The sequence below is a fragment of the Borostomias antarcticus genome, assembly GCF_949987555.1.
Source record: "Borostomias antarcticus genome assembly, chromosome: 14".
Lineage (NCBI taxonomy): Eukaryota > Metazoa > Chordata > Actinopteri > Stomiiformes > Stomiidae > Borostomias > Borostomias antarcticus.
In genome coordinates, this window is record NC_140247.1 from 9,881,999 (window position 1) to 9,895,286 (window position 13,288).

At 47.3% G+C, this 13,288-nt stretch overlaps 1 protein-coding gene across 1 annotated transcript in view; it reads left to right on the forward strand.

The window, feature by feature from the left end:
- Window positions 1-976: 976 nt before the first annotated feature.
- Window positions 977-13,288, forward strand: part of mrc2 (mannose receptor, C-type 2) — a gene marked incomplete at both ends in the record, with an annotated part of 31,788 nt that continues 19,476 nt past the window's right edge. The window contains 5 exons of the mRNA XM_084448433.1: window positions 977-1,088; window positions 6,434-6,850; window positions 8,498-8,671; window positions 9,289-9,453; window positions 13,223-13,288. The exon at window positions 13,223-13,288 is cut by the window's right edge and continues 48 nt beyond it. Coding sequence (XP_084304559.1) covers window positions 977-1,088; window positions 6,434-6,850; window positions 8,498-8,671; window positions 9,289-9,453; window positions 13,223-13,288 — 934 coding nt within the window. The remainder of the gene's footprint in view (window positions 1,089-6,433; window positions 6,851-8,497; window positions 8,672-9,288; window positions 9,454-13,222) is intronic.

The following is a 13,288-nucleotide window of genomic DNA, read 5'->3' on the forward strand; positions in this document are numbered from 1 at the left end:
ACCATAAGATACTATTGGTTAAACTGTGTTTGGTTTTGAGTTCTTATTATGGCTGTGTTTAGATCGTTTCTATACCTTCTCTTTTCTGATGTGTGCATATGTGTCTGTTCCTGACTTCAGACCAGTTGATTGGGGACGGCATGTGAAATTGTTGTCCCCAATTGGGGGTTGGAGCTGGGCTTAGGGTAAGGGGATATTAATGTAAGTCAGTGCACTGTCCCTAAAATGTGGCTGTGTGTGCGTGCGTGTGTCTGCGCGCGTGTCAGTAATCAATAGTGATGCTGAAGGGAGAAACGATCGTTTAGGCAGTGATCACAGTAGAGCATAATGTGACATGGCGCATTGATGTCAATGTCCCATCATAGCTTTCAATCCCCTCCACACACGCATTCCAGGCACAACCATGTGAAACTATGTGCGTGGTGGCTGACGGGAGTTGGGTCATGAAGATGGGACAGTTTAATGTGAAAATACAAACCTCAAACCTCTAAAACACATTCTTGAATTTGCAGAGGCCAATCATTCACTTGCACAAGTCATACTAAATGGGTCTGGATTTAGATCTCTGGTTGCAACTTACAGAATTCCGCCAGGGGTGATAAATACGCTTCAGCATGCATGAGCAAATAAAAAGCAAAAAATAACGGCCCGTTTTCTGCTCTTCTTTGTACAGTCCAAAACATCTAGGCCTATTTTTATTCAGATCGTTTCTGTAGGCTACTTCAAATTTCAGTTGTGTGCTTAGTTGTGTACAGAGCACAGTAGTGGGTCTCCACAACTGTATGTGAGGTGAATGTGATGACGCACTGTCTACCCTCCATTCATTTTTGACTGGAGCTGAAGACACAGCTCCCTCTCTCTCTCCGCACGACTCTTCCCTGCAACTCGCCACTACATCCATACGTCCCCGAAAATAGAGCATTCCTTCGTTTGCTCTAACTCTTTTTGAGTTCGAGTTTTTCTAGCAGTTGTGAGCATGCACAGCAGCGACGGAAACAAGGATTCGAGAAGAACATGGAAAAATTGCCTCCACTTCTGCACTTTATATTTATTCATCTTTAGTCTGGAACTAACGAGGAGCGACTCAGGTAAGGAAATGTTGCTCTTCTCACAGAAAACCTTTGTCGGCTTTTCATTCAGTTCGGCAGTATCGAGGCATCGTGTTTGTTGATGTGAGCCCGTCTACTTTTTAAATACTATGTTGCCATTTCTGTGACGCGGCACTTTGTGTGCGCAGATTTCTATCCGAGTGATGCTTCGGAATGCCACGAAAGTCTGAATTCTGAGTGAAACCAGATGTGGAGATGAGAGCGAGGAGGGGGAGGGTCTAGCTTATATATATCGTTTTTCTTTCAGACAGACTACATTAAGCTCCTTATACATGTTTCTGTCTCCGTTTTGAAAGCTTTCACCAATGTTTGCTGCTCTACTTTTGTAATGGACGTTTTCATGGATTTACGCTGCATAAATTTGGCACCCCCGCGGGCTGGTGTGACCTTAACATCCTGTTATGCAATTAACGCATCCAGTCAGTAAGCCCATCTCTGTGCCTAAGCTATATTTAACTCTTCTGTCTGTCTGCCATCAGGTCCGCTGACATTTCGACCTCACTCTTTGATCACAACTGCAGGTTTAAACAGATGGAGTGATCAAGAAGATATTCTCTTTCATAGCAATCTTTTCATGTCTCAACACACTCAGTCATGTTACTCAGAGAAAAATGTAAAATAACCTTAAGTTCTACTGAGTTAGGACTATTAGCATGCAGACCATAAGTTGGTACTAAACAGAATTTTGACTGAGTGAAGCAACTATTTGAAATGGAAACCCAGTACTGTGATAGTGAAGTTGAGGATCAGTGAATTATAATGAATTAGTATTAGGGCTGACTGTGGTGAAGCTATAACAATGTTTTCAATAACTTCATCGTAATATATGACTCAACAAGATTTAATTTGACACCTGACTAACTCCCACACACTTTCCAAAACAAACTTCACCCTGGTCCCCCCCCCCCCCCTCCTGTTCATCCACGGATCCAGGATTTCAGATAAGAAGTCTATGGGTCTCATCCTGTGATCCTGTGATCTGGACAATGTAGTTTACCGCATACCATGGTGATGCCGCTTCCAATAGGCGGGGCGAGTTTATTTGTATAGCCCCTTTCAGCAACAAGGTAATTCAAAGTGCTTTACACGAGACATTAAAAGCATCAAGACAAAGTGCAACACATAAAAGGTCATATAAAACCAAATGCAAAAAAGGACACTTTTCTTTATCACATACTGAAACCTTCTCTCTCTCCACTCACTTCCGTATAGTTGCTCGCTGGCTTTTCTCCAGTGCCTCAAACATCCTTTCTGAGCAAGGGACCACATCAGCTGTCAGTGACCTTGCACCAAAAATCCAACTTCTCCATTTCCAACAAACATTTCCTTCTTTCTCTTCCTCCCTCAAGTCGTTCTACTAACATTCTCTTGTGCTTTGTAGAACATTTAAAACAAAATGCAGGAAAAAGAAAATACAGTAATAAAGGTTACAGTGCGGTGTATGAATAAATAATAAGATCATAACTACCAGTACCGAGTTGAACCTACCCAGATAGCAAGCGGATGTGTAATGATTCTGGGCCGGAACTAAGCCACAAGGGCCAGATCTGGCCTGTATATGGCCCAGATCCGCTTGCTATCTGGGTAGGAAGACCACCTCTTCAGCGTCCTATGAGGCAGGATCACCATAAAGCAGAACACAAACAAACACATCGGACTGGAATTTCCTGTGTATTTGTTGGACGGCTGTTTTCACATCGCAAAGGTTCTGTTTTATAACAGTTTAATAACACGGACCTGCGAAGCTTCATGTTTTAACTCAAACATCTGTCAAAATAAAGACATCAGGTTGAAGGACGATGCACCTACACCCTCACCACACCTTAAACCAGACGTGGCGCTGCGCTCCTTACTTGTTGTTTTTAACTACAGTCATTCCCTTCTCTCACACATCTGCAGCATCTGTAACAACTGTAACAACGGTAGAGTTTGTTATCATAGCGCGATCTGAGGACGTCTCTAGTTACGCGTCTCTCCGAGTCTCCCTCGGGAGGCGTTACGTCTCACCGACGTAGGTTCCGGAGCCAGGCGCCTCGGCTCCCGCCCCCTCATATCGGCCCCCCAGCCAGGACCGAGGCTCGGTCCTCCGCGCCCACGTTCTGGCTGATCTGATCCCGTCACCGGCCCGCGTAGGAGGAGGACGGAGGTGGTTCTGGGAAGGCCGGCCCGTCCTGGCTACTCGCGCCGGTTGTTCTTGGCCGCAGGTCTGAGCTCTTTCAAGTCAGGACATGGGCTGGGGTATGAGGATATGATGCGAGTAGCTTAATGATGTTGATCTAGACTTCTTATTTTAGCATATTTCCTCAGGACATTGCCGAGATCAAACGACTCAGATTCCTCACAACTGGAAGTTCAGCTGAAAGTTGCTAATCGAACAACAGCTCAAGTAGGCTACTTGATGTCAGGCATACACAGAAGGTGTTGATGTGTGAACACTTTGAGAAGTCATTTGCAACTGGCTATCCAGTTTGCATGAGTGACTGGAATGGGATTGACATATGAACTGAACACTTAATATTATATATTAGTAAGTTGATGACTGAGGTCTGAATTTGTCATTTCTGAATGTACAGCCTATGTGGCCGACCATTCGAAGTGGCTCTGATACTCATTATAACGTACAACAATACCTCTTTTAGAATCCTTGTACCAAACTGAGTGTTCCTAAGCCAAGTATCATCATCGCCAGAGTCAGCATTACGTAACCCTAATCCGATCTGCCCAAGTCAGCGCACATGGGAATTAAATCCCTTAGAATGTGAAGCAGTGTCATTGAGTTCAGAAGAGTAGGAGTGCATCTTGAAGTCGATGTTTAGGATACATTGTTTGTTGTTTTGCACTCTGTAATCTATTCATACTGTATATGGTGTTAAACTGAGCGCATGGATCGACAGCAGGGTTGGATTCCTGCAGAAGCATTCTGAAATGAAATGATGAACCCATATAGATTTTGAAGAGCAAATTATTTTTCAAATTGTGCGATATCCCAGATATCTCTCAGATGTCTGAGAGCTCATGCAAGAGCATGATACTGCCTATCTGTCTGTCTGCCTGTCTGTCTGTCTGCCTGTCTGCATCTGTCTCCCTGCTTGTATGTCTCTCTTTTCCCTTTAGAGAGAGATAAAACCTGAGTGACTAGATATAGGAAACCTACTGTAGAAACTGGTCTCACTGAACACCTGACATAATGAAAACGAGAGAAAATAAGTGACCACAAGAAGACTCTGCTTTGAAAATAGTTTTTAATATCTTTCTGTAGCAGTAGTGGATTCTGTTGTGTTAACAGGGGTGGATTGGTAAACTTGTGGAGAGACATATTTCACACAAGAAAGTTAAGCAATTGAATTTCATCTGTTGGACTCGTCATCATTTCTGTTTTTCAGATCTGCCTTTGCTTTCTTTCAAAGACATTTTTTCCAGAGTTGCATCAATGCCAAGTGAGAAAAAGGACTTGTGACTCTGGGATTTTTATTGCACGACAATTGGTCGACAGTAACCTAACAGCAGGCAGCTGCCGGGCTGGCGGGCAACAGAGCTGGGTGGTAATTATATCTGATTACACTGTACAGAGCGTAGCCAATGGGAGCTCTCCAAGCCCCCGGAACCACTCAGCCATTGTGTTTAGCGACTGCGTTTGCAGACTCCGGGAGGCACCCCGGCCTCAGAGGACAAGTGAGACTGAGAAAAGGTCGCTCTTGATTGAAGGTCTGGGTCGTAGAGGTTTCACAGGGACTTGTGGGCAGTCTTCATTGTCCCGGTGTGTGTGGAAGTGCAGTAAAGACATTGTTTGGTTTGTTGAGAGAGAGAGAGAGAGAGAGAGAGATACAGTGGCAGACTGGAGACATATAGACTGACTTGAAGTAGGTATTAAGTCCTGCTTGACCAGCGTTCTGAGCGTGTGTGTGTGTGTGTGTGTGGACTGAAGTACCCCCTCATACCAGAGCCCTGCGGTCAGACAAGTGGCCAGTGATCTTCCCCACCCTCCCAGCCCCTCATGGGGGCCCGGGGAGGAGGAACGCCGAGGGTCTCTCTCACTCTGTTTCTCTTTCTGGGATCTTAGCTCAGTGTGGAGGGCTACTGTTTGTTTTGGGTTTTTCTTTTTCTTTTTCCCCTCCCACTCGCTCTTTTTTTAAACAGCACCTCAATTTAGAGTCACAGCTGCACTCCCCCTCTTTCCTTTCTTTCTCTCCTTTATCCTCTCTCTCTCTTTTAATCCCCTGCTTTCTCCTTCATCCACCTCTCTCATACACAAGCGTTCTCTCTGTCAGATGGACAGGCCTTAACTCCCCCTGTCCTCATATCCCTCCTATAGCCAGAAAAAGAAAAGAAAAAGGCTTTGAGAAAACGAAGGATGAGAGAAAACCACGCTGGTTTTCGGGAAGGGTGTCGGGTTTTGTTCCCGACATTCCAGTCACTGCGGCTGGACTCCGGCCACGTATTTGCAAGCTCCTAGTTAAAGATCTGGCTTTATCTCCATTCCTCCTCCCTAGAACACCCACATAACACACACGCTACAAGTATTCGCATCATACAGTAGTGCTTAATCATGGCCACATCCGTTACAGATCATGATACTCAGCAAAACACTGACATGCAGGGAATCTTTCAGCTGTTTAGAAATACCGACTGTAAGGTCAGAAGGTCAGACTCACTATACATTAACGCACTGTAGTGCAAGCGCCCCCCCCACACACACACTTCCACAGACGGTTTTTCAGCAGTGTTTCATAACCACGTTCCACCTTCGCGTCTCTCGGTGCCTCAGACCGCCGAGCTCCCCGCACGGCCAAACCGCCATCAGATTCGTACAGTACCACAAGCTGTCTAGATGGGCAGAGAGGCCATCCCAGGTCACCCCTCTCTGGAATGGAACACACATCCTCGATTCTGAGGGGGAGATACACACAGACGGTGATTACCAACCTCGTGTTATTGCAAGTGCTCGACCGCCTTTTCCACATTTCAAAGCCCCCCCCCCAAGCCCTCTACGATGAATGTCTGTCAAGAAACACAACCTCTGAATTATGTCTGTTTGGGTCTGTTTAGATCTGTGACTCATGGCGTTGTTAAACACTCAAATACATCTTTTCTCTGTTTAGACATTGAGCTGGGAGGAGATGAATGAACGCATCGTATGTAGCGTACTGCAGCGAGCTCAACCCTCTAAACATGACCACAGGAAGCCGCAAATCTGCTAGCTCGGCAGTAAATCTATCAACAGTGGTATTGATTGTGTCCCTCCGTAGTGAGGATGGAATAATGTCGGAATGGTGTTATTGACTGCCGCCTTTGCCCCCCCCCCCCCTTGCCCCCCTCCCCCACAGAGCCGCTGGAAGAGTTCGGGTTCTACCATGAGGGGGCGCCGGGCTGTCTGGGGGTCCGGGGCGGCGCCCTGGTCCTGTCGCCCTCGTGCGCCGACCCCGCCCAGCGCTGGAAGTGGGTGACCCGCGGCCGGCTCTTCAACCTGGGCTCGTCGCTCTGCCTGGGCCTGACCGCGCGGAACGGCAGCTCCCGGGGCGACGGCGGCGCCTCGCCGCTGGGCGTGTTCGCCTGCGACTACGAGCCGCCGCGTGTGCGCTGGACCTGGTACTGCGGCCAGGTGTTGGACACCCTCAACGCGTACATGCGCACGCCACCGGCGCTGGCCAACGCCACCGCCGCCCCCGTCGAACCACCGGCGGAGGGGTACAAGTGGAGGATGTACGAGGAGGAACAGGATCTGTGCTTGATAACCTACCGCGGTGAGTAGGCCTACGGAACGTTCCGGTTATAAAATCTGGCTCGTTAGCGAGCGCTGAAGGTTCATTTCAGGAGCCTATTGGTTGTGCTAGTGCAAGCTTTTGTTGTGATGAGCGTGGCAGGGAGGTAGGTGGGGGGTGGGGGGGTAGGTAGGTAGCGGGTTGTCGAGGAAGATACAGCTGTGTCTGTTCAGACTAAAGTAGCGAGCGGTTGCCAAGGGCATCTTGGTCATCACTTGGCTGTGATCCAGCAGGACAGCCGAGGAAAATCCTCCCTGCGTTTGTTTGTGTTCATATGGGAGATTTCTCATCCCCAGTTTAAGGGCAGCCACTGCGGTTTTGAAGCGTAGTCGCGTTTCATATATTATTCATACCGATATGGTGTGTTGACGTTCACTGGCGACCTCCTCTGCTTGACCCAGTCAGAGCGGTCTCATTAACGGGGGCCTTCTGACTACAATTAAAACCAGATCCCCCCCAAACGAAAACCAGGATGTAAAAAAACCCGTAGCTGGCTTCTTTTTACTGCCAATACTCACAACTTTCTTTGTGGGACCACAGCTGGAGAGAGATGCCAGCGACGTTAGTCAACCGTGCGGCAGCTCAACGCCAACCAGCTAGCAGTGCTGAGGGGGGAACGGGGGGGGGGGAGGAGCCAGCCCCCCCCCCCCCCGCCTCTTTAACACATAGGCCCGACTTTCCATGAGTCCAGCAGAAAGCTGCTTCCACCAAGACAGCCTAACTGCTCTGTGTGTGTGTAGCCGTCCGGTCTCTCTCTCTCTCTCTCTCATCTCTCTCTCTCATCTCTCTCTCTCATATCCCTCACTCTCTCTCTCCCCCTCTTCATTCTCCCTCTACCTCTCATTCTCTCTCTCTTATATCCCCTCTCTCTTTCCCTCCTCTCCCTCTCTCTCTCTCTTTCACCTCTCTTTCTCTCATCTCTCTCTCATATCTCTCTCCCCCTCTCTCTCCCTCTCTCTCTCTCTCTCTCTTCATTCTCCCTCTACCCCTCTCTCTCTCTCTCTCTCTCTCTCTCTCTTTCCCTCTCTCTCCCTCTACCCTTCCCTCTCTCTCTCTCTCTCTCTCTCTCTCTCTCTCTCTCTGGGTGAGCTGTCCCCTCGCTGCCCTTTACTTCATACCCTGCTGTCCCATGGAATGCAGAGGCTACCACGGCAACCCTTGGACATTGAGTCAAACTGTGCCGATCGGGTTTCATTCAAAATAAAGTTAATTTCTCCTCTCAAAGAAGAGCACCGTTGGCTGGATACTCTCTCTCTTATCTTTACTGCATTCGAAAGGAAACTGAAACTTCTGTTAGTAGTATACAGTGTAATGGGTTTCTCCATGAGAGATAGCGTTAGATTTCAGTAAGGATTAGTTCGAGTTTTTTGGGTCCTAATCCAGTTTATTTTTGTTCAGTGTTTACTACTCTCCTCTGTCATATCTGCTCCCCAAGATTAAACATGATTTAACTTGTGTCTCTTTTTCCTGTAATAAGCCCCTTCGTCCATTTTAGTTCGTTATCTGATTGCTCAGGCCTTTTTGAGTGAACAGACTGCGCTCTGAGGGTTCACATACAGTAGCGCAGAGAGCGTGACCTCAGAATTATGGCGGCGTTTGTGAAGTTCTTCCGTTGCTCGCTCTCCTCAGAGATCTACACCATCCAGGGCAACTCTCACGGCCGGCCCTGCTACCTGCCCTTCCTGTACGACGGCCAGTGGTTCCACAGTTGCACCAGTATCGGCCGGGAGGACGGTCACCTGTGGTGCGCCACCACCTACAACTACGGCAAGGACGAGCGCTGGGGCTTCTGCCCCGTCAAGAGTAAGTCTCCAAAACCGGCGCGCCTCCCCCTGCTCTGGGGCTGATCCACCAGGGAGACCAGCCATCACCGTCTCTCTGCTCCACTGACATGGTCTCTGTTCTACTCTTTCTTTCTTTCTTTCTTTCTTTCTTTCTTTCTTTCTTTCTTTCTTTCTTTCTTTCTTTCTTTCTTTCTTTCTTTCTTTCTTTCTTTCTTTCTTTCTTTCTCTTTTGCTCTCCCTCCCTTGGCTACTCTCCATTGCTCTTTCTCTCTTTCTCTCTCTCTCTCTCTCCTTCTCCCTCTGTCTCCCTGTCTCTCTCTCTGACTCTCTGTCTCTCTCCCTGTCTCCCTCTCTCTCTCCCCTCTCTCTCTCTCTCTCTCTCTCTCTCTCTGTCTCTCTGTCTCTCTCTCTCTGCCTCTCTCTCCCTGTCTCTCTCTCTCTCTCTCTCTCTCGCTCTCTCTCTGCCTCTCTCTCTCTCTCTCTCTCTCTGCCTCTCTCTCTCTCTCTCTCTCTCTCTCTGTCTCTCTCTCTCTCTCTCTCTGTCTCTCTCTCTCTCTGTCTCTCTCTCTCTCTCTCTGCCTCTCTCTCTCTCTCTCTGTCTCTCTGTCTCTCTCTCTCTCTCTCTCTCTCTCTCAGGTAATGACTGTGAGACGTTCTGGGACACTGATCCCCTGACGGACAGCTGCTACCAGTTCAACTTCCAGGCGACGCTGTCGTGGGACGAGGCGCGTATCAGCTGCCAGCAGCAGGGGGCAGACCTGCTCAGCATCACCAAGCTGCACGAGCAGACCTACATCAACGGTGTGAGACGCACGCACGCACGCACACGCACACACACACACACACACACGCTGGACTGAACTATGGAGGTCATTTCCATCGTCAGCAGCTTTTTCCACAGACCGTCGCATGTCGTTCTGTTTTCTTTTTTGGTAACACTTTACAATAAGGGTACATTAATAAGCATTAGTTAATGCATTAATACGCATTAAGTAACAGTTAACTAATGTCTCTATTAACCATTTACTAATGTTATTTATGTTAACTAAGGTTAAGTCACCTAACCCTTACCCTAACCTTAACTAAGGTATTAATTAACACTAGTGCTGCGAGCAGCAGTGAGCGGGCCCTCGCACCCCACGCGGGTTGGGGTGTGGCGCCGTTAAAGGGTGTGCTATTTCGGTGTCCAGTACTGACAGAAACTTCCTGTCACCAGTAGATGGCGCTCTAAGCGTGACTCAATACCGACGCATAGATGTGTTCAGGACAGTACCTTGATGAAGCGTGAGAAATGTTGTGTAAATCGGACAAAGTATGTAGGAGTTATGAGGACTTCCTGTAAGCAGTAGGTGGCGCTGTAGGTATGACGCAATACTGACCTACAGATGTGTTCAAGATGCGACCTTCATCAAGCATGAGCAATTTGGAGTAAATCGGATAATGTATGTAGGAGTTATGAGTACTTCCTGTTTCACTAGTAGGTGGCGCTGTAAGTGTAACTCAATACCGACGCATAGATGTGTTCAGAAGGTGACCTTCATGAAGCGTCATCAATTTGGTGCAAATCGGATGATGTATGCAGGATTTATGAGGACTTCCTGTTTCACCAATAGGTGGCGCTATAAGTATGAAGCAATACTGACACATAGATGTGTTCAGGACAGAACCGTCATGAAGCGTGAGATAAATCGGACAAATCGGATAATGTATGGAGGAGTTATGAGGACTTCCTGTTTCACCAATAGGTGGCGCTATAAGTATGACGCAATACTGACACATAGATGTGTTCAGGACAGAACCGTCATGAAGCGTGAGATAAATCGGACAAATCGGATAATGTATGGAGGAGTTATGAGGACTTCCTGTTTCACCAATAGGTGGCGCTATAAGTATGACGCAATACTGACACATAGATGTGTTCGGGACAGAACCGTCATGAAGCGTGAGAAATATCGGACAAATTGGATAATGTATGGAGGAGTTATGAGGACTTCCTGTTTCACCAATAGGTGGCGCTATAAGTATGACGCAATACTGACACATAGATGTGTTCAGGACAGAACCGTCATGAAGCGTGAGATATATCGGACAAATCGGATAATGTATGGAGAAGTTATGAGGACATCGTGTTTTATGGCGAAATGTCAAACTTTGGCGGGGCGCCACGGCAAGGGTGTTTTGTGAAAACTCAATTTTCTTGATAAGTTTTGATCACAAAGGGCTTAAGATGAAGCTGACCGAGTATGAAGTTGATCGGATGAAATCTGTAGGAGGAGTTCGTTGAAATACGAGGCATGGAAATGGTCAAAACAAGGACAAAATGGCACATTAAAAGCAAAATGGCGGCCTTCCTGTTGCATGTTGGGTACAGCTCCAAGAGACATTTTAGTGTGGCTCGATGAAATACATATGCCCACCGAATATCGTTTGCCTACATCAAACTGAAAGGTGGGGCTCGCCATTTTAAACTTTCCAGGGGGCGCTCTTGAGCCGTTTTGCCACGCCCATTTCCGTCACCAATGAAATATCCGATTTTCACCAGGACTGATGTATCTGCAAAGTTTCATCCGTTTTCATCGATGTTTAGCCCGCTAAAAAGGCATTTGTTTGGGGAGAAGAAGAAGGTAGGAGAATAATAATAACTAGTGCTGCGAGCAGCAGTGAGCGGGCCCTCGCACCCCACGCGGGTCGGGGTGTGGCGCCGTTAAAGGGTGTGCTATTTCGGTGTCCAGTACTGACAGAAACTTCCTGTCACCAATAGGTAGCGCTCTAAGCGTGACTCAATACCGACGCATAGATGTGTTCAGGACAGTACCTTGATGAAGCGTGAGAAATGTTGTGTAAATCGGACAAAGTATGTAGGAGTTATGAGGACTTCCTGTTTCACCAGTAGGTGGCGCTGTAAGTGTGACTCAATACCGACACATAGATGGGTTCAGAAGGCCACCTTCATGAAGCATCAGCAATTTGGTGCAAATCGGATGATGTATGCAGGAGTTATGAGGACTTCCTGTTTCACCAATAGGTGGCGCTATACGTATGACGCAATACTGACACATAGATGTGTTCAGGACAGAACCGTCATGAAGCGTGAGATATATCGGACAAATTGGATAATGTATGGAGGAGTTATGAGGACTTCCTGTTTCACCAATAGGTGGCGCTATAAGTATGACGCAATACTGACACATAGATGTGTTCAGGACAGAACCGTCATGAAGCGTGAGATATATCGGACAAATTGGATAATGTATGGAGGAGTTATGAGGACTTCCTGTTTCACCAATAGGTGGCGCTATAAGTATGACGCAATACTGACACATAGATGTGTTCAGGACAGAACCGTCATGAAGCGTGAGATATATCGGACAAATTGGATAATGTATGGAGGAGTTATGAGTACTTCCTGTTTCACCAATAGGTGGCGCTATAAGTATGACGCAATACTGACACATAGATGTGTTCAGGACAGAACCGTCATGAAGCGTGAGATATATCGGACAAATTGGATAATGTATGGAGGAGTTATGAGGACTTCCTGTTTCACCAATAGGTGGCGCTATAAGTATGACGCAATACTGACACATAGATGTGTTCAGGACAGAACCGTCATGAAGCGTGAGATATATCGGACAAATTGGATAATGTATGGAGGAGTTATGAGGACTTCCTGTTTCACCAATAGGTGGCGCTATAAGTATGACGCAATACTGACACATAGATGTGTTCAGGACAGAACCGTCATGAAGCGTGAGATATATCGGACAAATTGGATAATGTATGGAGGAGTTATGAGGACTTCGTGTTTTATGGCGAAATGTCAAACTTTGGCGGGGCGCCACGGCAAGGGTGTTTGGTGAAAACTCAATTTTTTTGATAACTTTTGATCACAAAGGTCTTAAGATGAAGCTGACCCGATATGAAGTTGATCGGATGAAATCTGTAGGAGGAGTTCGTCGAAGTACGAGGCATGGAAATGGTCAAAACAAGGACAAAATGGCACATTAAGAGCAAAATGGCGGACTTCCTGTTGCATGTTGGGTATAGCTCCAAGAGACATTTAAGTGTGGCTCGATGAAATACATATGCCCACCGAATTTCGTTAGCCTACATCAAACTGAAAGGTGGGGCTCGCCATTTTAAACTTTCCAGGGGGCGCTCTTGAGCCGTTTTGCCACGCCCATTTCCGTCACCCATGAATTATCAAATTTTTCACCGGGACTGACGTATCTGCAAAGTTTCATCCGTTTTCATCGATGTTCAGGCCGCCTAAAAGGCATTTGTTTGGAGTAAAGGAGAAGAAGAAGGAGAAGGAGAAGAATAATAATAATCCTTCGAGTTTCAATAGGGCCTCGCACCGCCAGTGCTCGGGCCCTAATAATCCTTCGAGTTTCAATAGGGCCTCGCACCGCCAGTGCTCGGGCCCTAATTAGTAACCTAACCTAACCCTAAATAAGCATTAGTTAACAGTTAACTAATGTTTTTCGTGACCCTTATTGTCAAGCGTGACCTCTTTTTTTTTTTACGAAGACGGGCGTTAGTGTGAAGGAGGTCTCCCTTGCCCCTGTAGGTCTGCTGACCGGCTACAGCGCCGCCCTGTGGATCGGACTCAACGACCTCGCCATCAACGGGGGCT